This window comes from Ochotona curzoniae, unplaced genomic scaffold, assembly GCF_017591425.1.
Source record: "Ochotona curzoniae isolate NIBS_2020 unplaced genomic scaffold, NIBS_Ocur_1.0 scaffold_4506, whole genome shotgun sequence".
NCBI classification, from domain to species: domain Eukaryota; kingdom Metazoa; phylum Chordata; class Mammalia; order Lagomorpha; family Ochotonidae; genus Ochotona; species Ochotona curzoniae.
The window spans coordinates 19,599,821-19,622,052 of NW_024467119.1; the positions used below are offsets into that span (position 1 = coordinate 19,599,821).

At 44.2% G+C, this 22,232-nt stretch overlaps 1 protein-coding gene across 5 annotated transcripts in view; it reads right to left on the reverse strand.

Annotated features, from left to right (window-relative positions):
- RCHY1 (ring finger and CHY zinc finger domain containing 1) overlaps window positions 1-22,232 on the reverse strand; it is a 28,897-nt gene that overhangs the window by 6,410 nt on the left and 255 nt on the right. For 2 of the 5 annotated variants that reach the window (XM_040967361.1, XM_040967360.1), the window contains exons 2-4: window positions 17,058-17,177; window positions 16,710-16,825; window positions 3,214-3,292 (exon numbers count right to left, since the gene is read on the reverse strand). In XM_040967361.1, the coding sequence (XP_040823295.1) occupies window positions 3,214-3,292; window positions 16,710-16,825; window positions 17,058-17,177 (315 nt within the window). Of the gene's footprint in view, window positions 1-3,213; window positions 3,293-9,911; window positions 9,934-16,709; window positions 16,826-17,057; window positions 17,178-22,232 lie in introns of those variants that run through there. The other 3 variants (XM_040967364.1, XM_040967362.1, XM_040967365.1) reach the window with 2 other exon arrangements.

The window sequence follows — 22,232 nt, forward strand, 5'->3', positions numbered from 1 at the left end:
AACTGTAATATATGTGGTAATCAAAGGCAATTTTTTTTTGTAATCTCTTAATTTTTTAATTTTATTTTAATAATCTTAGTTGATTAGGGTACAAAGGGTCAAGGGCTATGGGGTTAAAGTGGGTAATATCATTGTTTCCACACTAATATAATCATTTTTCCCTGTATCTGGGGTTAGGGGAGTAACAAAGGGAAAAGCCCCACCCAACCTCCCACCCATCCCCAATCCCCAACAGGAGGCGCGCTCCAAGGGTCCTGCTCATACAGTTTTGATAGTTCATCAGTTCTGGATTGCTGCCAATCTCACAGTCCCAATCGCAATGAAACCTATTCCGAGTCCACAGACTGACAGTCTCTTGGTGGTTGGGGTTCCAAGATCAGCAGTTGGAGGGATCTCCAAAGAAACTTCATCTGAGATGATCCCAGATCTGATTCTTGTGTGAGTTTGCTAGTACAGACTCCAACACCACCCGTCACCCTATTCAGCTTATGCACATGCTGGTCGTTGTGATCGCTGGGTCAGTTCTGTTTCCAGCCCTTCTTCCTTGTGAACCAACGGGTGTTGTAGTCCAGCTCAATCCTACCCACTTCATACTCGGTCTTCATGCAAACCAGTTGGAGCTGCAGCCTAGTTGGGGCAACTCCCCAAAACCCCTACCAGTTCTGCCCCCTACCCGGGTTCCCATGCTTGCCAGTATGTACCGCAGAATTGTCCAGTCTGTCCCACATCCCATTTAGCTCTCACACGTGTCAGTGGACATCGAAGCCTAGTTCAACCCAACCAACCTATTATCCAGCCCATACACTACTGGCAGGTGCCTTTCTGTCTAGCCACCCCTGTCCCTATCCTGGTTTTCGTGCTGTCCAGTGAGGGTGGTAACTCTGAGGGAGGCCACTATTTCTCTACTAGGCCACACCTACTCCCAGAGTATGCAGTCTCCAGGTGGTTCTGGCATTTGACTTGACAAAATTAGCTCCCAGTGCCAGCCTCTGCCAGCTAATGCTGCAGCTAAGCCCAAACAACCCTCAACCACTCTAATTTTTGCTTGCACCACTCGGAACAGTCAGCTCACCGTGAGGCCCACACGTGGTATAGCCCTGCCTAGTCTGAAATGCCCCCATCCCAACTCATGCTTTCCAATGGAAGTAGTTGTCCAGCAGGGGTACCCATGTTCCCCTGTCGGCTTTGCCTCCTCCCCGTGATTATCGCATGTGCTGTTTGGATGCTGCAAACACATCTGGTACGGCTCATCTCACCTTGGCATTACTTGTTGTGTACTGGTAAGTGTTGCAACCGAACCTGGCTCAACCCACACTCTTTTCTGCTGCTCAGATTCACCAGTAGGTAATGTGAACAGGTTCAGCCTGGTCTGCCCCTAACCCATGCCATGTGTATGCCAGTGGGATAATTTCCATTGCCTGTTCTGGGTTGTTCCCTATTGTGCTTCTTGTGCTTACCTGCAGGGACTGTGTCCTGCCAGAGAAGTTGCCCAGGCTCCACCATCAGAACCTCTCCCATTACCAGTTTTTGCACATACCAGTGGGTCCATGAGCCAGCCCTACTCAGTTCACCTCCTGTCCTAGCAGGAACAGTGGCTTTTCCTGACTAGCCTTCAACCCAATCTGGTTCTCACTGTTGGATGTTTCAACCCAGCAACGGCTCTTCCATACCCCCATTCAGCTCACACATGGTTCAGTAAGGGCTGAGATCTAGCCTAGTCTGTCACACATCTCTCCCCAGTCCTCCAGAGCACCAGATGGTGTTGGAGTCTGGCCTGGCTTGGTGCTTCCAGTCCCAGTCCACACTTGTGCCAAGTGAGATTACAATCACATCCTGATCAGAATGCAGCCCCAATTCCAGCCCATGCGCTCCTTGGACACCCAGCTAGGGTGTCCCCTTAGTTCCTTCATTTAGTTTTGTTCTTTTTTTTTTTTTTTAAGATTTTATTTATTTATTGGAAAGTCAGATATATAGAGAGGAGGAAAGACAGAGATCTTCCGTCCAATGATTCACTCCCCAAGTAAGCACAACAGCCGATGCTATGCTGATACAAAGCCAGGATCCAGGAACTTCTTCCTGGGCTCCCACACGGGTGCAGGGTCCCAAACCTTTGGGCGGTCCTTGACTGCTTTCCCAGGCCACAAGCAGGGAGCTGGATGGGAAGTGGAGCTGCCGGGATTAGAACCGGCGCCTATATGGGATCCAGGAGCGTTCAAGGCCAGAACTTTAGCCGCTAGGCCATGCCACCGGGCCCCCTTCATTTAGTTTTTATCAGAATGGCAGATTTACAGAGAAGAGGCAGAGAAGGAAACATCTTCCATCCACTGGTTCGCTCCTCAAATGGCCCCAACAGCCAGAGCTGAGCCACTTCATCTGAAACCAGGAGCCAGGAGCTTCTTTTGGGGCTCCAACACAGGTGCAGAGTCCCAAGGCTTTGGGCCATCCTACACTGCTTTCCCAGGGCAAAAACAGGAAGCTGAATGGAAGTGGAGCAGCCAGCACATGAATAGGTGCTTATATAGGATCCAGGTGCTTGCAAGGCAAAGTTAGCTAATTGAGCCATTGAACCAGGCCCTTAAAGGCATTTTTGAGTTAATGAAATGCAAATACTGAGGTGAGCATCCAATGACTTGATTACACATTCTATAAGTCAAAACACCACTGGATGCAATCTCTAAGAGGTTCTTTACTACTGGCTATCCTTGGTAGCATATCTTCCTGTTACCCTAAACTCCAGTTTACAAAATCTAGTCTTTTATCTCCAAAACGCCAGTCTGTTGATCAAGTACCTAAAGCTGAATCTTGTCTTGACTCAGCCCCACTCCCCTCCCTTAATACCCTCTCAGCATCATCCAGCTCAGTTTTCCTCACCACTTCACTGCTTAGGGCAGGCCTCATCCAACATCACATTTCTGCAGTAATCCAATGGAGTGCTAAGGAAATGGCTGGATATACTCTCCAGGCAACACGGCCCTCTCCTTGAGCAATCACACATAGAGGTCATCAACATTTTGCTAATAACATAGGTAACTGCAGACTGTATGTTCTGAGGCATACATTTTAGAGACCCTATTTCTTAATAGTGCCTTTCTAGAAAACAACAAATACAGCTGCTATTGGAAATATCTTAAAATTAGCATGCTTCCAAAACATACTAGCATTCAAACTGCTTTTCCAAAGCACTATAAAAATTATCCATACTGAATTACATACCTTGTGTTTTCCTTGAAGATTCATGGCTAGACATAAATTACATTTCAAACAGTGAAAAAAATCTTCCTTTGGGCCAATCCTAACAAAAGAAACACAAACGATTAGATTATTTATACTCCAGAAATGTTAGATAATACAATTAACAATGTAGACATTAAGTTTCATTGCAAAAAAAAATCTAAACCACAAGGAAGTACATCGGCTAAACAGCATTCCCCAACAGCCTTCTCTAGCCAGACACTGTAAACAGGACGGTTATCTATGCTCCATGGCTTTCTCAAACCAAACTGCATACCTAAAAACAAACAAACAAAAACAAGAATTGCATACCTCAATACACACACACTTTAGATTTGATTTCTTGCATAAATGGACTGTTTCCATATATGCTACTTTGTAATCTTTTTTTTTTCTGACTTAACAGAAGGTCCTAAGGAGTTGCCTACATCTGTCTATACAGAACCACTTAAATTTTTCTAACAGCTACATGGCTTTCAGAGCATGAAAGCATCAAGATTGTAAAAGAAAAAGTTCCCTTTTTGATACAATTTACAGCCTTCAGCCACTACAATGACACAATAAATATTTTGTTCAGGTGTCACTTAGCCCACAGGTGATTATTTTTTCACATTTCTAAGAAGGGAACTACTGAATCAGAGGTACCACATCATTAACTGTGACCTGTTCCACCAAACACTGCCAACTGCAACCAACGGCACATGACAGCACCAACGTCCTCCGCACTGGCCACTTTGCATTCCTCAAATTATGAAAGAAAACATACATAAACTTATATATTCACATATATACATATATTAACCTGAAAAGCAGAGTTACAGAGATCTTCCATCTGCTGGCATATTCCCCAAACCACTGCACTGGTTACAGCTGTGCCAATCTGAGGTCAAGAGCCAGGAGCTTCTTCCAGGTCTTACATGTGGGCACAAGGGCTCAAGGATTTGAGCCATCCTCAAATTCTTTTCTAGACCATAGCAGGGAGCTGGATTCAAAGTGAAGCAGCCGGGACTTGAACCACTGTCACTATGGTGCTGGCAGCTTAATGTACCATGGCTCTGGTCCAAAAGCAAGTAACATGTTAAGGCTTATAATCCATCTGGAATCTTCTATGGATTTTCTGATGATGTGATCTGTCATTTTTCTATTATTTATTTTTCACTGGGTTAAAAGTCTTTACGGTTCTCCTATGTATACAGCTAACAATTACAGATTTTATTTTGGAAAGGCAGAGGTAAAGTGATACAAAAGGAGAGACAGAGAGCTTCCGTCTGCCCAAATGATTGCAATGGGTCAGGGTTGGGGCAGGACAAAGCCAGGAGCCAGAAGCTTCACTCAAGTAGGTGACAGAGGCTATCATGTAAGGCCTTCCCAGGAGCAGGAAGCTGGATTAGAAGTAGAGTGTCTGGGACATGTACTGGAAATGGGATACTAGCACTGCAGGCGGCAGTTTAATCCGCCACTCCACAAAATCTGCTCCCAGCTCATCATTTTTTTTAAGTATTTATTTTACTTATTTAAAGTCAGATCTTTCATCCGCAGCAACTGGGGCTGGGCCAGGCTGAAGGTAGAAGTTTCATCGGGTCTCCTACATGGGTGCAGAGGCCCGAACACTTGAGCCATCCTACGCTGCCCTTCCAGCCATACCAGCAGGGAACTGGACTGGACATGGCACAGCTGGAGTTGAACCTGCACCCCTACAGAATGCCTGCACTGTAGGCTATGGCTTTCCCTGTAATCCACAATGCCAGCTCCCAGCTTCAATCCATTAGAAACATGTTCCAAATGGCGAAGGGGCAATTTTCTAGTTGTCTCTAAATGTCCATCCTCTACTGCTTCTTTAGACTGTTCAGGTAGGCCCCTCCACTATTCAGGACTGTCTTCAGCAAAAATTATTCCTCAGACTCTCTGGAGGTTGTGAGTGAAAGAAGAAAATCATACGCCTTGCCACCTTAAGAGGAAAGCCAATGGAGGCAGTTTTTGCTCCGCAGATGAAGCCGCAGGCTGCAACGGCAATGTACCACGTGAGCATGTCTCACGCCTGCAACCAGAAGACCCTTCTCTCCCTGTTCCTCTGCCTTTCACATAAAGAAAATAAAACTTTTTTTTTAAGATGTATTTTTATTTACAGAGAGAAGATCCTTTGTCTGCTGGTTCACTCCCCAAGTGGCCACAACGGTCGGTGCTGTGCTGATCCGAAGCCAGGAGCTTCTTCTGAGTCTCCCACGTGAGTGCAGGGTCCCAAGGCTTTGGGCCATGCTCCACTGCCTTCCCGGGCCACAAGCAGGGAGCTGGATGGGAAGTGGGGCTGCAGGAATTAGAACCGGCGCCGATACAGGATCCTGGTCCATTGAAGGCAAGGATTCAGCCACTAGGCTATCACGCTGGGCCCAAAAAAACCTTTTTTTTTTTTTTTTAATAAAGAGTACAGAGTATATCCTCCCTTCACATGCCTACCTGCTTCTTACTGGTCAGAAGAAACAGAGTCAGCTTACACCCTACAAAGGAATGCCGAGCGCCCACACTCCCATTCAACCTCGTGACTCAAACTTATCCAACAGCAAGCACTGATCTTTCTCGAGCCACAACTAGTTTGAATATTTGCTAAAAGATACTCTGATGAACTCATGGAGTTTTCAGGATCTACTTGTATTTCCCAAATGGATAATGAATTATCCTAATGGTTTCCTTTCCTCAGCTTAAAATGCCCCTTTTGTTACAAAGGCATACATATATAATAAGCGTGTCTGGGTACACACGTCTACTGCATTTTTCTCCCTGTCTATGTGCGTGCTCCCACAGAAAGCGCGAACCGCCCGAGTGTCTGCGGCTTTGTGATATGGTGACATGTGAAAAGGCAGTGTTCTCTGCTGCTCTTCCACTATAAAACGTGCAGAGCTACTGTGAGTCTCCTTTCACAGGTGAATGTTAGGACGGCCTGTCACTCTTCACCCATAAAATCCTGTAGGGGCTTCCGCTACCGCCCAAGACAGAAAAACAACTGTAAAACACAAACCACAGGAAGCCTCTGTTCCACAGAACATCAGGCAACACAAGGCAGTGATCGGTAAGAACAGGAAACAAACTGAGTGGGCCCTGCAAGTTCACCGCCTAGGGTTTTCAGGCCAGAAAAGGGTGGGAGAACTAACGTGAAGCCAAGAGCACTTCTCGGCCGAGACTGTGAGCTGACAGTTTTGGGAAAGAGAGGCCCTGAGCTCCGCCATCAGCACCCCAGTGGGCAGAGAGGGGCAAGCAGGAGCTGCTGGGGAGTATTTCCAGACACACAACACAGGCTGGGAGGAAGCTGCTCAAGCCTGGGGACACATCTCCAAGAGCTAGGAAGAGCAGTCCTCCCATGCACAGCCAGCGTGCAGTGACCCGCAACCTGGAGCCCTGGGCAGCACGCTCAGGAAGGCGCTCACCAGATCCTCCACAAACGCCATGTCCCAGAAGGCTCGAGCTATTGCCAATTAACTCAACCGTGTCCTAAAACAAAATGAAAAAGATCTACAGATACACCAAAGTAGCCGGCATTCAACAAGCCGGCACTCAAAAATCAGGGTGCTGTGTCCCAACAACAATGAGCAGGCATACAAATAGGCAGACAAAAAAAGACACAAAATGAGAAGATTAATCAGCATCTACCTAGAGCCCCATTACAATCAGTAGAGGGCATTAACACTGTCACAACTGTATTCTGTATGTTCAAAGGATGAATATAATATGCAAGTGATTTTTTTTTTTTACAAATCCAAATCAAACTTCTGCAAATAAAAAAAAACCTTAAAGACATATAAAAACCACTGATGAAGTTAATCGAAAAAGTTGATGCTGTTGAAGATAGGATTAGTCAACTTGAGAGCTATCCAAAGGGAAAAAAAGAAAAAATAATTTAAAGATTTGTTTATTTTTATTGCAAAGTAATTTATATAGAGCAAGGAGGAGAGACAGAGAGGAAGATCTTCCGTCCAATGATTTACTCCCCAAGTGGCTGCAATGGTCAGTGCTGTGCCGATCCAAAGCCAGGAGCCTGGAACTTCCTTCCGGGTTTCCCATACAGGTGCAGGGTCCCAAGGCTTTGTGCTGTCCTCGACTGCTCTCCCGGGCCACAAGCAGGGAGCTGGATGGGAAGTGGGGCTGCCAGGATTAGAACCAGCGCCCATATGGGCTCCTGGTGCATTCAAGGCGAGAACTTTAGCCACTAGGCCACAGTGCCGGGCCCAGAAAAAATAATTTTTAAACTGAGGAGCCAGCACGTAGCAAAGCAAGTTAAGCTGCTGCCTGCAATAACAGCATCCCATATGGCTATCAGTTCCAGTCTTGACAGTTCCACTTTTGATCCATCTCCTGCTAATACACATGGGAAAGTGCTTGGGCCCCTGCAACCATGTCAAACACCTGACTTCCACCTGGCCCAGCCCTAATCACTGCAGTCTTTGGGGGGAGTAAAACAATGGAAGGAAGATCTCTCTCTACTTCTCTCTCTCTGATTTTCAAAAAAATAAAATGAGTGAGCATGAATAAGCTATGGAACAACTTCAAGCAACTACTACATGTAACTGAAGATCCCAAATGTGGGAGGCAGAAAAAGAGGGAAGAAAAAAGGAGAAAAGAGGCAGTACCTGAAGTAGTAAAGCAATGGACAAAAATTTCCTGGAACTGACCAAAAATATAACCCCAGAGATTCAAGAATCTCAATAAACCCTAAGGAAAGACAACATGAAGAAAGCCATTCCCCAGGGCAGCAAAATCAAACTGTTCAAAACCAGAGATAAAGGAGTAATCTTAAAAGCGGTGAGAAAAAAAGGCATGGAGAAAGCAAGTTGGATGACTTGAGATCTCTCACTGGAAACAACACACAGCAGGGAACAACACAGAACAGCATCTTTGACGTTCCACAAGGACAAAAGTGGTCAGGCTAGAATTCTATATCCAGCAAAAAATTTTCAAACACAAAAGAAAAATAAAGAGGGTTCAACCATATAAAAGGGAAAATGGGAGCGAGCAGTGTCATAGCACACCAAACCTCAGCCTGCAGTGCCAGCATTCCTTACAAGTAAGGTTCAAGTTCTAGCTGCCCCACCTCCTATTCAAGTCCCTGTTATTAGCCTGGGATAACAGGAAAACGTGGTCCAAAGCCTTGATCCCTTGCCTCTATATGAGAAACCCATAAGAAGCTCTTGACTCCCAGTTTCAGACTGGCCCAGCTGGGGACTGATCTAGCAAATGGAAGATCCTCGTTCCTCCCTAATTCTTTCAAGTAAAATAAATAAATCCTTTAAAAAAACAAATAAAAGTGAAAATGACTTATTACAGGGGACAAGCACAGGAAAAAAAATGAACAATTCCGTATAAACATGGGTCTGCACTAAGAACTGAGAGTGCTGAAAGTGTTAACTGCAGGAACAAGTAAGCGCATTGTTTAGAACTATTCCCAATGTAACTGACAAAGCTAGTTTGTAACAAAAACAGCTGAGCTGGTTTTGGTCCTGCAGTGAGAGATGACCTTCAGGCTCAGGAGCAGGGCTTCCCCAACTTAGCCCTCAAGGCACAGGAAGAAACTTGATACATTCCTGCCCAATTCTCCCTGACTTCTGCCCTCTCTAACTGCCCCAGGGCGCCACACACACACACACACACACACACACACACACACACACACACACACACACACACACACACACACACACACACACACACACACACACACACACACACACACACACACACACACACACACACACACACACACACACACACACACACACACACACACACACACACACACACACACACACACACACACACACACACACACACACACACACACACACACACACATCCCTACACTTGAAATTCAACACAACTGCCCCAGGGACACACACACACACACACACACCCCTACACTTGAAATTCAACACAAGTCCCACAGAGCAAGACATCCTCAACTATGTACAAAACACACTGACCTCTTTTACTCCATCTTAGTAGTGACTCACAAATTCAGTTCAACTTAAATATTCTATAAATACTAATAGCTCCCACCACCAACCCAACAGCAACCCAAGCCTCTATCTGCACCTGCGCTGCCTCTCCTCCACTTTCACTACCTCCACCAGGGCTTACTTACTTTATTTATACTCCAGCCCACCCTGCCTTATTTAACTTTAACCTATCACTATTAAAATTTCCCTGGATGGCCCCGCAGTGTGGTCTAGTGGCTGAAGTTCCTTGCCTTGAACGCACTGGGAGCTCATATGGGCACCAGTTCTAATCCTGGCAGCTCCACTTCCCATCCAGCTCCCTGCTTGTGGCCTGAGAAAGCAGTCGAGGACGGCCCAAAGCCTTGGGACCCTGCACCCACATGGGAGACCTGGAAGGAAGTTCCAGGCTCCTGGCTTTGGATCAGCACAGCAGTGGCTGTTGCAGCCACTTGGGGAGTGAATCATTGGACGGAAGATCTTCCCCTCTGTCTCTCCTCCTCTGTATATCTGACTTTGTAATAAAAAATAAATAAATCTTTAAAAAAATAAAATAAAATTTTTCTGGAACCTCCCCACACAGGGCAACTCCAATCCCCATAACCAGACCACAGCTGTGACTGCACCATTCCTCCACAAACACCACAAACTTGAAACAAGAATCCTGTCTGTCACACATGGTACAGACTCCCTGATACTTACTTAATAATTTCCAGAAATGTGAAAAACAGGATCCATCCCTAATCCCTGGAGTCAAAGCATCATTTTATTAATGGATGTTTTACTTTCCCAATATAGTTACAAATTTATGTGACTTTAAAACTTTTAAACATAAGATCAGCTTATTATTCGAAATGTATGCAACACAGAACATTAATAGATAAAACAACATCCAAAGTCTCCAATAATTCATACCACCAATGGGCAACTGTCACTAATATTTTATTATATATGAAATACTGGTAAACCTTTTATCAATCATTTTTCCAATCCCTAAATATTATTCAGGTCACACTATTCTTAACATGGTTTGCAAATCCAACAATTCTCGAAAACATATGGGTTTTTAACTTTTTATTCTATCCAATTCTATAATGATTTCTGTACATAATTATTGGTACACATTTTAATTTCATGGGGTAATCTAAAAATAAGTTTGAATGGTCAAAAATTTTAAACATTGTTTAAAATCATAAATCAGAACACAAGAACCTCTTCTGATACATAATACTGTTTTATAACAAACAGTACTTAGTAACAATGGGAAATATTACTTAATTCTTTATTTAGGGAATTTGTCATTATATTAGACTCTTAGGGTTACAGCAAATTCAAGATAATTACTGCAACATAATTCTCATGCTAATGTGATACTAAACAGGAGATCAGATTCAATGTGGTTCATAGATAACAATTCTAAGAATATAATTATACTTCCTTATTTTTTTAAACTCTAGTACATTTCAATAAAATATATATATATATATATCCATTACCAAAAAGTTAAAGTTTTCAAACTGACACCTCTAAATCAGAGTAAGGAACAATCTAGAACTGGTGAGCCAAGAGTAGAAGAAATGAAGCCAGACAGCCCTGCCAAGCAGCCTTGTTCATCTTCGCCTTGCACATTCATTCATCTAATCCAGTACGGCCAATGATGAAGTTTCATAATACACTTAAGACAAAAATGTTTCTTTTCAATCCCTAAAGAGAATTCTTGCCACAAAAGACCTCACTGAAAGCACCTGAAAATAAACACTTTAATGAGTTTTTTAAAAATAAGAACAGATATAAAGCCTCCTAATGTACCTACTTGAAGTACTCAATCATTGGTTTCATATCTGAGTCATGTAATTTTATACTAGCAAATAACTTGCAAATTTATTTTATACTTCAGAGTTCTAGAACACAAAATGAAGTCTACGGTCAAGTATTAAAACCCCAACACACTCAGACGTGACAATCAAAAATACCTCCCAACTACTGTCAAGCATCTACTACAGACAAAGTCACCCCAGAGAGAACTTTAACACTGGTAATGAAACTGATCTTACAGGCAATACATTAGATTATGGTTTTCTGATGATACCAACCCAAATAAATGGTCTCACAAAAAAAAAAAGGACAAAAGTGCTACTTGGGTTGCCCAAGTTGCACACAGGAGTTCCTGGGTTCATTTCAGCTCAGCTCCCAATCCAGTTTCCTGCTAATGCACTTCCTGACAGGCACACAACGAGGGCTCACGTAGCAGGACCCCTGTCACCACCACGGGACACTCAGCCTGAATCCCAGTTCCTGGCTTCAGCCTGGTTCATGCTCGATTACCACGGACCTTTGGGGAGAGAACCACAGTGGATATGATCTCTCTATCCCCCTGCCTTTCAAAAAATATATACATTTTTTAGAAAAAAATAATACATTTCTAAGGACACAAAGAATATATATCTTCACCTAGTTAGCTCTTCAACTGCAAAGACTTCAAATCACAGTATTTCTGAGAGGACAGAATAAATCGATCAAGTCACGTGTTGGCAGTGAAAATCTGGGCAAATGGAGACTCTAAGGTGGACTATGTCAGCAAGTGGATTCTGGAAATTTTATAGTGCTTGGAATGGTGAGCAATTCAGAACAGTTTAATTATCAAAACCTCTTGAGCAGTGCCCTCAGAGCATGCCCCACGCTGGGGACCCAGGGATGGCTGGAAGGCTGGGTGGGGCTTCTCCCTTTATCTCCTCCCCTTGCCCCAGATACAGGAAAAAAAAGGGAATGCGGAAACAATGATCTTACCCACTTTCCTTGACCCTTTGCGCCCTAATCAACTATGTAAAGATTATCAAAATAATAACTAATTTTAAAAATAAAAAAACAAATGAACAAATCTTTAAAAAAAGTATTTTGTTATATGAGCCAAAGATAGCTGTCTTCTCAAGAAATAAAACACTAGTTCTCCAAGTTATCAAATGAATGAATTTGGAAATACAAATACAGTAGTAACCGAGAGTCAGAACCTACTGGTAAAGTGTTTGGGATCTAGACACAGTATGGCATTTTGATGACATAAGAATCAGAAATAATTTTAAAGCAGAACAGGTTAGAAATGTATTTGGGCCCGGCGCGGTGGCGCAAGTGGTTAAGGTCCTTGCCTTGCACGCCCGGGATCCCATATGGGCGCCGGTTCTATCCCAGCAGCCCCGCTTCCCTTCCAGCTCCCTGCCTGTGGCCCGGGAAAGCAGTCGAGGATGGCCCAAAGCTTTGGGAACCTGCACCCACGTGGGAGACCCGGAAGAGGCTCCTGGCTTTGGATCGACATAGCATCGGCTGTTACACTCACTTGGGGAGTGAATCATCGGATGGAAGATCTTCCTCTCTGTCTCTCCTCTCTGTATATCCGCCTTTCCAATAAAAAAATAATAATAAAAATAAATCTTTTAAAAAAAAATGTATTCAAAACCTGGAACCAATTGTTCACAAAGTGGGCCAGACTCAGGCATGACAACTTACAAGCAATTAGTTACAAAAGACATCAACAAATTTGAGTGAGGAAAAGAGAATATGTATACGTATGGGTGAAACAAAGTTACAAAGCAGTAGATCTTAAGACAGGAAACATACCAAAGATAAAAGACAGGTTATATAACAAATGGATCAGTTGCAGAGGAAACTATGTAGCAATCCAAAGGACATGGTGACCTAGCAGCAGAGAGTCAAAATATGTAACAACAGGTGGGAATTTGGCCTAACAGCTAAGTTAGAGTACTGCCACCCGCATCACCTGCCTGAGCTTAGACCCTAGCTCTGCTTCTCCACTCTGGCAGACAAGCAGTTGGGTCCCTGTCACGATGCAAGGGAACCTGGATGAAGGTTGTTCCTCCTCCAGCTACTGCAGGTAGGTGGGAGTGAATAGGCAGATGGGAGCTTTCTCTGCCTATCTCTCATGGAAAACAAGATGTAAAAAAGGTCACGTGTTGGACTGGGCACAAAGGCCTGCTGACTTAATCCTCACCTCACAACACTCAGGATCCTACATGGGAACCCGTTCACATCCCAGCTGCTCCACTTCTCACCCAGCTCCCTAGCTTGAGGCCTGAAGGATGGCCCAAAGCCTTGGGACCCTGCACCTGCTGGAAAGACCCAGAAGAAGCTCCTGGCTCCTGGTTTCTGATTAGCTTGGCTCTAGCTGGTGCAGCCACTTGATTAGTGAACCAGCAGATGGAAGATCTTTTTCTCTGTTTCTCCTTCTCTAAATCTACCTTTCCAATAAAAATAAATAAGTTTTTTTTTTTTTTTAAGAAAAAGGTCATATACCATAGCATTCCATTTGTGACACGATTCCTAAAGTCAGCACAGTGGTGACTTTTAGGGAATAATATTAACTTAGAGGGACAGAAAGAAGGTGCTTGATGATTCTTGAGCTGGGTAGTAGTTACAGGATACGTTTACTTGGTTGGAATTCATAAAGTTGTTTGTTTATCTTTTATGCATTGGTTGATGTCTGTTATCTCCTCCAATGCAAAAAGGTGTGGAGGCAGACAACAGTGACACTGCAGAACACGCCAGGCAGTGCAGGCCCCTGTGTGCACTTGTGTTGTTGCTGGTTTTAAAAAAGCTTAAAAAGCAAAGATAATTATTTTTAAATAGAAGAATGCTTACAGATTTGGAACATAAAGAAAAAATATTATTTTAAAATTTTATTTATTTGAAAAGCAGAGTTAGAGATAACAGGAAAGATGGCGGGGGCGCGGAGAAGCAGGTCTACCACGTGGCTGGCAGAGCCTAAGGTCCTGGGCTCTCTTCCACTGCTCTCCCTATACCAGCAAGGATCTGGATTCAAAGTGGAGCAGCCAAGTCTCCAACCAGCCCCAAGTCTCAGGCCATGGTACCCGCTGTTGCAACGCTGCCACCAGGAAAAGTATTTTTTGTACAGCTTAAGATGTGTTTGAATCTTAAGCTAAATGTTATTGCAAAAGAGTCAAAAAAACATGAAAAAAAAACACCACAAAAAATGACTTACAAGTTGAAAAAGTAAAAACGTTACAGTAAGTTAAGGTCAATTTATTACTGAAGGGAAAAATTTTTTCTTTCATATAATTCAGTGTAGACTAAGCATACAGTGTTTATAATCTACAGTGGTGCATTCTAGGCCTCCACTCTCACTTACCGACTTAACCCAGAGCAACTTTCGGTTCTGCAAGCTCCACTGGGGTGCTATGTCCCATCTTTGATGTCCTATTTCTCTAGTGCTTACCTATGTTCAGATACACCAACACTTCCCACTGTGCTGAAACTCTTCACAGTGCTTGCACAGCATCACACTGTACGTGTGTGTAGTCTAAACATCCGGCTCTGCCATAAGCCTACGAGTGCAGGAGGCCACAGTCACGGAGGGGCGGGTAGATACCCTCTGTGACGTTTGCACAACAAACCACCTCACAGAAGTGCACAAAACCCTGTCCCCATCTTTAATCCACACATGACACTAGCCATGCGGATCCCCTGCTCATGTATGTCAATAAACGTGTCCCGGCTTTTCTCCTGCCAACCTGTTTGTTTCACACTCAACTAACAAACCTTAAAAGGCAAAGTTAACTTTTTTTTTTAACTTTCCAACATTTATCAGTAGCACACTTGTCAATGAACAGATTGGAGTTATTTTATTCATATTTTATTTCTCTGTGTTTTCTAATTTTTATAAATCAATCTGCATATTTGGTATATTAAAAACTTTAAGACAGCTTTAGCCTAATTTTCTACTCCAGTTGCTAATAAAATACTTCATTAAAAAAACTTTATATCCCAAAACTAAAATTTTATATTGCCACACAATAGGTATAATAGAAATGATATGATTTTTGCAAAAAAAAAAGCAGGATGAAGGAGTCAGCACTGTGGGTAGCACACAAGCCTGAGCCTACAGCGCCAGTGTCCCATACAGGCACTGGTCCGAGTACCGGCTGCCCACTGGATCTAGGAGAGACAGCATCCCATACAGGCACTGGTCTGAGTACCAGCTGCCCACTGGATCTAGGAGAGACAGTGTCCCATACAGGCAGTGGTCTGAGTACCAGCTGCCCACTGGATCTAGGAGAGACAGCATCCCATACAGGCACTGGTCTGAGTACCAGCTGCCCACTGGATCTAGGAGAGACAGCGTCCCATACAGGCAGTGGTCTGAGTACCAGCTGCCCACTGGATCTAGGAGAGACAGCATCCCATACAGGCAGTGGTCTGAGTACCAGCTGCCCACTGGATCTAGGAGAGACAGTGTCCCATACAGGCACTGGTCCGAGTACCGGCTGCCCACTGGATCTAGGAGAGACAGCATCCCATACAGGCAGTGGTCTGAGTACCAGCTGCCCACTGGATCTAGGAGAGACAGTGTCCCATACAGGCATTGGTCCGAGTACCGGCTGCCCACTGGATCTAGGAGAGACAGCATCCCATACAGGCAGTGGTCTGAGTACCAGCTGCCCACTGGATCTAGGAGAGACAGCATCCCATACAGGCAGTGGTCTGAGTACCAGCTGCCCACTGGATCTAGGAGAGACAGCATCCCATACAGGCACTGGTCCGAGTACCGGCTGCCCACTGGATCTAGGAGAGACAGCGTCCCATACAGGCAGTGGTCTGAGTACCAGCTGCCCACTGGATCTAGGAGAGACAGCAAGCATCCCATACAGGCACTGGTCCGAGTACCAGCTGCCCACTCAGATCTAGTAGAGACAGTGTCCCATACAGGCACTGGTCCGAGTACCAGCTGCCCACTGGATCTAGGAGAGACAGTGTCCCATACAGGCACTGGTCCGAGTACCAGCTGCCCACTGGATCTAGGAGAGACAGTGTCCCATACAGGCACTGGTTCGAGTACCAGCTGCCCACTGGATCTAGGAGAGACAGCGTCCCATACAGGCAGTGGTCTGAGTACCAGCTGCCCACTGGATCTAGGAGAGACAGCAAGCATCCCATACAGGCACTGGTCCGAGTACCAGCTGCCCACTGGATCTAGGAGAGACAGTGTCCCATACAGGCACTGGTCCGAGTACCAGCTGCCCACTGGATCTAGGAGAGACAGCGTCCCATACAGGCACTGGTCCGAGTACCAGCTGCCCACTGGATCTAGGAGAGACAGTGTCCCATACAGGCACTGGTCCGAGTACCAGCTGTTCCACTGAAATCTAGGGGAGAAGAAGATGGTCCAGACACTCTGCCTGGCCCAGCCCTGGCTCCTGATGCCACTGCAGAGTGAAGCAGCAGCTGGAAGACTTCCCTCTTGCTGCCTCTCCTTCTCTAACACCCTTTCAGATAAATGAACACATTTTTTTCTAAGAAACATGAAGACACCTTTGTGAATAATTGTAACGGACACATATATAACTGTCAATATGTGATGAACTAGATACTTAAAATGAACACATTTTTTGACATGTAACTATGTTCCCATAAAGCTGATTTTAAAATTATTATCCAGAAACATTAGCAGTTAGAACATTTTACATACAGTACCTACAAATTCCACAGTTTTCACAATGATATTGCTTCTTGTCTTTGTCAAACAAATGGCATATACTGCAGTAATATTCACCAAACAGGGTACTGCACCCTTCACAAGTCTGCTGGGCCTAAAAAAGACACAAGAAATTTTAAAAACTGGAGTAAATTTATGAATATGACTATCTGAATATCCAGAATTTATGTTGATGTATATATGCAGTTTTATTTTTACCCATTTCCAATCATCTAAATCAAAGACACTTATTATCTAAGTTAAAAGAAGTCCCACTGGCAACAGTTCTCATTAAATTTTTAAAGCAGCTTAATATTTAACAAAACAGAATGTCATAGAAATCTTACATGTTGAATCTTCTCGCAGTTTATACACTGTACCTCCGTTACTTTAAATCGGTCCAGCTGATGATCTTCGTTGCTGTCATGACAGAGCCGGCACGTATACAGCTTGTCACAGCAAGGCGCCTAACCCCAGGGGAGAAACACGGATAAGCAACAAGACAAGACAAGTTTGCTATGCAAAGAGAAAAAAATTTTTCCCCCTCCTCCTCCCCTCCTAGAACAAGATCAAAGGACACCGGCAATGGACAGGATGCTAATAATATTTCATTGATTTTTTGGCATATTTTAACAATTTCCTTCAACATCTATATGTCTGAAGTTAAACACAATCTTAAAACACAAGTTTAGGATGGGAATCCCTAGACTGGGAGATGAATCCATAAACACTCTAACCTCTCAGACTGAGTAACAAATGCACAACTTCCTCACAGGCATTTCCACACAGATTTTTGTAACATACTCAGCCCCTTTTTTATTAGTACTTATTAATCAGCAACCCAATACTCAACACTGCAGAGGACATGCAAGTGTTAACAGACAGTCCTAGTGACAGCCACCAAAATCTAGTTTCCCCTTCTCCAGGGACACGTGACTGCCCACCAGTACTACTGCTGGATCAATATGGCAAGGTAACACATGAGGGCAGTCTGTCCCCAGAGGGATCGCACAGAACAGAGGCTTACTGCCGATCTGGAACCTCACCTGGACACTGTGAGGTGGGACAAAACAAACCACTTTCTCAGGCTCTTCAGTCTTTTCATCAGGGCTACAGAACCCAGCCCTAACTAGCACACCAAGAGACTTCCAAGCCACTTTCCAGGAAACAAACCTCGTGCAGCCAGCCACTCATTTCTGAAGGCTCCTTAGGCCAGACTGTTAGCCGTTTCTTCTTCAGACTTTAACACCTAACTGGCTTCCTTTCTCCCTGTGGTCCCGAAGCTTAGTGATCCACACCAAAAAAGATCTTCAATACTCCGAACTCTCAATTCCTGGCCCTTCCCACTTGCAATGACCTTGTTCCCCAGTCCTCCTCAGCCACTCCACAGAGCAGTGGCTCTCAAAACATTTTGGTGTCAGGACCTCTTCACACTTTTAAAAGTTACAGAAGATCTGAAAGAGCTTTGCTGTACAGGAATTTTATCTATTGATGTACACTACAGCACAAATTCAAACATTCTGGCCTGCCAACGTGACACAGGAGGTAAAGCCTCCACTTGCAACACAAACATCCCATATTAGCCCAGCCGACATCCCGGCTGCTCACTCCCGATCCAGGTCCCTAGCAATGGCATGAGAAAAGCAGCCCAAGACGGCCCATGTCACTCCACTGGGGGACCCCGTCTCCTGGCTTTGGCCTGTCCCAATACTGGCAACTGCAGTCATCTAGGCAGTGAACCCATGGATGGAAGATCTCTCTCTCTCTAATCTTGAATTTGAAAATATATGAATAATTTTTTAAAAAGCTAAATTTTAAAGCATTACTTTAAAAAAGTCTCAAGTCCATTACATGGAACATAAATAAAATGCAGTAAGGCTTGCATTGCGGTACACTGGGTTAAGTCAACATCCACGCGTCAACAATGCATATCGAGGTGCTAGTTCAAGTCCCAGCTGCTCTGCATCCAATCCATCCCCCTGCTACTGCACCAGGGAGAGCAGGAGGTGGCCGAGGTGCTTGGGCCCCTATCACCTTCACAAATACACAACTGAAAAGGAAAGAATATTTATGCTTTCTCACAAATATGTGCAACCTGAATTTACTATAAAGTAAAAAGTTTCTGAGACTTTTCAGAGAAGTATGAATTTTTGATACTATGCCAAAACTCAACAATTCTTAAACACTAGTAAGAACATGGAATCTAAAATTTTTTCAAAGATTTTTTTCTTCTTCTTAAACCCTACTCATCTATCTCATATTTCAAAAACATCTTTTAACCTGTATTTCTCATTTGGAAAATGTCTGTTCTCTGAATTACTTAGATTCTTCCAAGTGTTCATATATTGACATATGAAGGAAATCCCATTCATTAAAAGTCTTTAGCACTAAGGAGACAGTCTTAACAGAAAAGTTCTCTGGTCCTAAGAAGCTTCCGAGTTCACAGAAGCCAATAAAATCTTCCAAAATGTTAATAATCATAACAACTAGAAACTGACCACTGGCAACAGATATTGTCTAGCTTCCCTCCTTAATGTCTGCCAATTATCCAAGTCCTCACAATCTAACTGTACAACAGCTTCGCCTCAAGAAAATCATTTCATTTCAGTTTGCACAAGTACTTAATAGAAGCCTTCCATTTTGTTCAACAGAGCATTAATAAGATGTGCTGAGTTGACAAGATAATTTCATTGCTTCATCTATTACAGGTGAAACTGCCCCCCGCCTTTTTTTTTTTAAAGATTCCTTTACTTATTTAGAGGCAAGAGTAACTTCAGAAGCATGTCAAATTCATTACATGTAACATAAATAGAATGTAATGAATAAGGCTGGCACTGTGCTACATACAGTAGGTTAAGTCACCAGCGACAATGCCAGCAATGGGTATGCAAGTCCCAGCTGCTCTGTTTCCAGAGGAACTGATTTACCTGAAAAGGCAGACAGGGAGACAAATCAAGAGATCTCCCATCTGCTGGTTCACTGGTCCTTTTTTTTTGAAAGGCAAATCTACTGACAGAAAAAGATCTTCCATCCACTGGTTCACTCCCTAAATGGCCCAATGGCTGGATCTGAGCCAATCTGAAGCCAGGAGCCTCCTCCAGACCTCCCATGTGGTACAGAGTCCCAAGACTTTGCCCCAATCCTCTGCTGCTTTCCCAGGACCTATGCATGGAGCTGGACGGGAAGTGGTGCAGCCTAGACTCAAACCAGAACCCATATGGCATCCCGGCGCTTGAAGGGATAAGATTAGCCAATTGAGCCATTGTACCTGGCCCCAAGATCCCTTCCAGCATCACTGAAGAGGACAAAGGTTTGAAGTACTGATAGAAAGCAGTTTTGACCTCACAGACACCCTGAAGCTGCCTCAGCCCTTCACAGGGTCCACTAACTCCACCTAAACTGCTGCTCCCCAAATGCACCTTCCTGGGATCTCAATTTCAGGCAGGAAGTTTCTCTGCCACCTTCTCTTTTCCAGCTCACTCCTGGGCCACCCTCACACACACCCCAGCACCCTCCTGTCTTCCTCTACACACTCACCATACCAAAGTCTGAAACCTAGTGATGCCCACTCCCCAAATCTTTATCAGGAACACATGATTATAGCTTTTATAGAGACAAAGCAGCCCCATTCCACCTGCAAATCATAACCACTCCTAAGAGGCCAACTGTTACTACCGTATTACCCTATATTTTTCCTCATGCTAAGGGAGCATTTCACATCCTCTCTCTTTAAAACTCTTAACACCTCCTCTTCCTTAACACTCAGCTGGTGAACTTGTTATTTCACTATGAAAACGGAAGTCATCACAAGAGAACATCTTCTCACCAACTCAACCCACTTGCAAACACACCTCAATGTCCTCTGCCTTCACTTCTTGTACAAAGAATATCCAGGCCATGCCTCAATCCAAATCTAAAGAATATCAATCACCTTGGACACTGGATCTTAAGCCCTCTGGCACATCAAGGCCATGTCCCTAGTTCTTCCCCATTATAAAATGTTCTCACTTCTATGAAAAAACACGTTCTAACACCGCCACTTTTATAGGAGTTTGGGGAGTAATCCCATAATGTATCTCCCAGCAACCAAGGCCTCATTGTTTTTCTTGAGCTCTTTTATAGAAAATGATACTGTTTCTAGTTCCATTTGTCCTGTTACCTCCAGTCCACTCCAGTCGGGCTTCCTCCTTGCCAAAAGTAAACGTCAGCTCCCAGTTTTTAATCGAATGTGCATTTGCCCTAGCTTATCCCTTCCTCCTTGCAACACATCATCTGACCCCTGATATTTAGGAGAGCGGGAAGAAGGCAAAAAAAAAAAAAAAAAAGTGGCACTCCTGTCTAAATCCCTCAGAGCTAAAAAACCCAGATCGGGTTGTGTTTTCTCCAGGGGGAAGAAGGCTGTCCAAGATACCATTCAATCAAGTTTGAAAGAGTAACAGACCATCTCAATAGAAACAGAATAACAATTTCCCGACACACCACTTGAATGGACAACTCACAGAGTTTCATCCACAGCCTACAACAAGGGTCTATGTTGCCCACGCCAGCCTGAGACTACCACTTGCATCTAAAGATGCTGGCCCGTGACAACCAGCATGGCTAACCGGTGAGGCGACCCAGGAGTTCAGGACAGCAGGGACGGTGGTCGTCTACACTTACACTAACCCCAGGGAATGCACCTGCTAAAACACTACGAGTGCCCTTTACTTGACAGCCTTTTTACTTTTACCAAGCAAAACTACTACTTATCTTATGCTCCCGAACAGACACTAAAAAGAGTAGCTTACTCAAAATCACAGCGCTGAACAAGAAGTGTTTAGATTTGAGTGCAGGACTGTGCAACTCCAAAACTCCAGCTTTCTAAGCAAAGAGGGACCACTTCTTGTCCTTTGCAAGAAAAACCTGGGAACTTCAATTACATGTATGCCAATTAAAAAAAAAAAAGTTGATTGCACAAACAGCGAAAGTAGCAATACATATGTCTCATGCACATTTGCATACATAATTTCCAAGTTAAACAGTATCACGTGACTGTCTTCCTATTCGGGACACAAATTTCGTGCTTCACGGGTTTGGGCATTTGCACGGCCTCTAAAATGAAGCCTGTAGGCTGTAAAATAGCATTTCAGGAACTGAACACATCTGCCACCCTCCCATTTCCTACCCTCTTTTCATTATTTCATCACATGCCAGAAGCGGGGAGGGGTTGTGGGAGGCTGGTCGGGGCAAAAAAGCCACGCCGCCAGGGCCCTGGGGTGGCCTCAGTGTATACCTCCAATAGCCAAAGTCGAATAAACGCCCTAGTAAAAGGACTTGCATAAGCCGACGCTTTGACCAGCCAAAAAGGGTTTTTCTTGCAAAGGACAACGCAGGGAAGAAACACGGGGCCTATGGTCTCGTGGCCAAAACGTTCTCCTACAAGAGAAATCCAACTGCAGGTGAAGTCTCCTGGCAAACAGCCTAACCTCAAATTTAAACCCCAAGACTGATGGCGCGCCCACCCTGCCCCCGGCCCTGCCCGA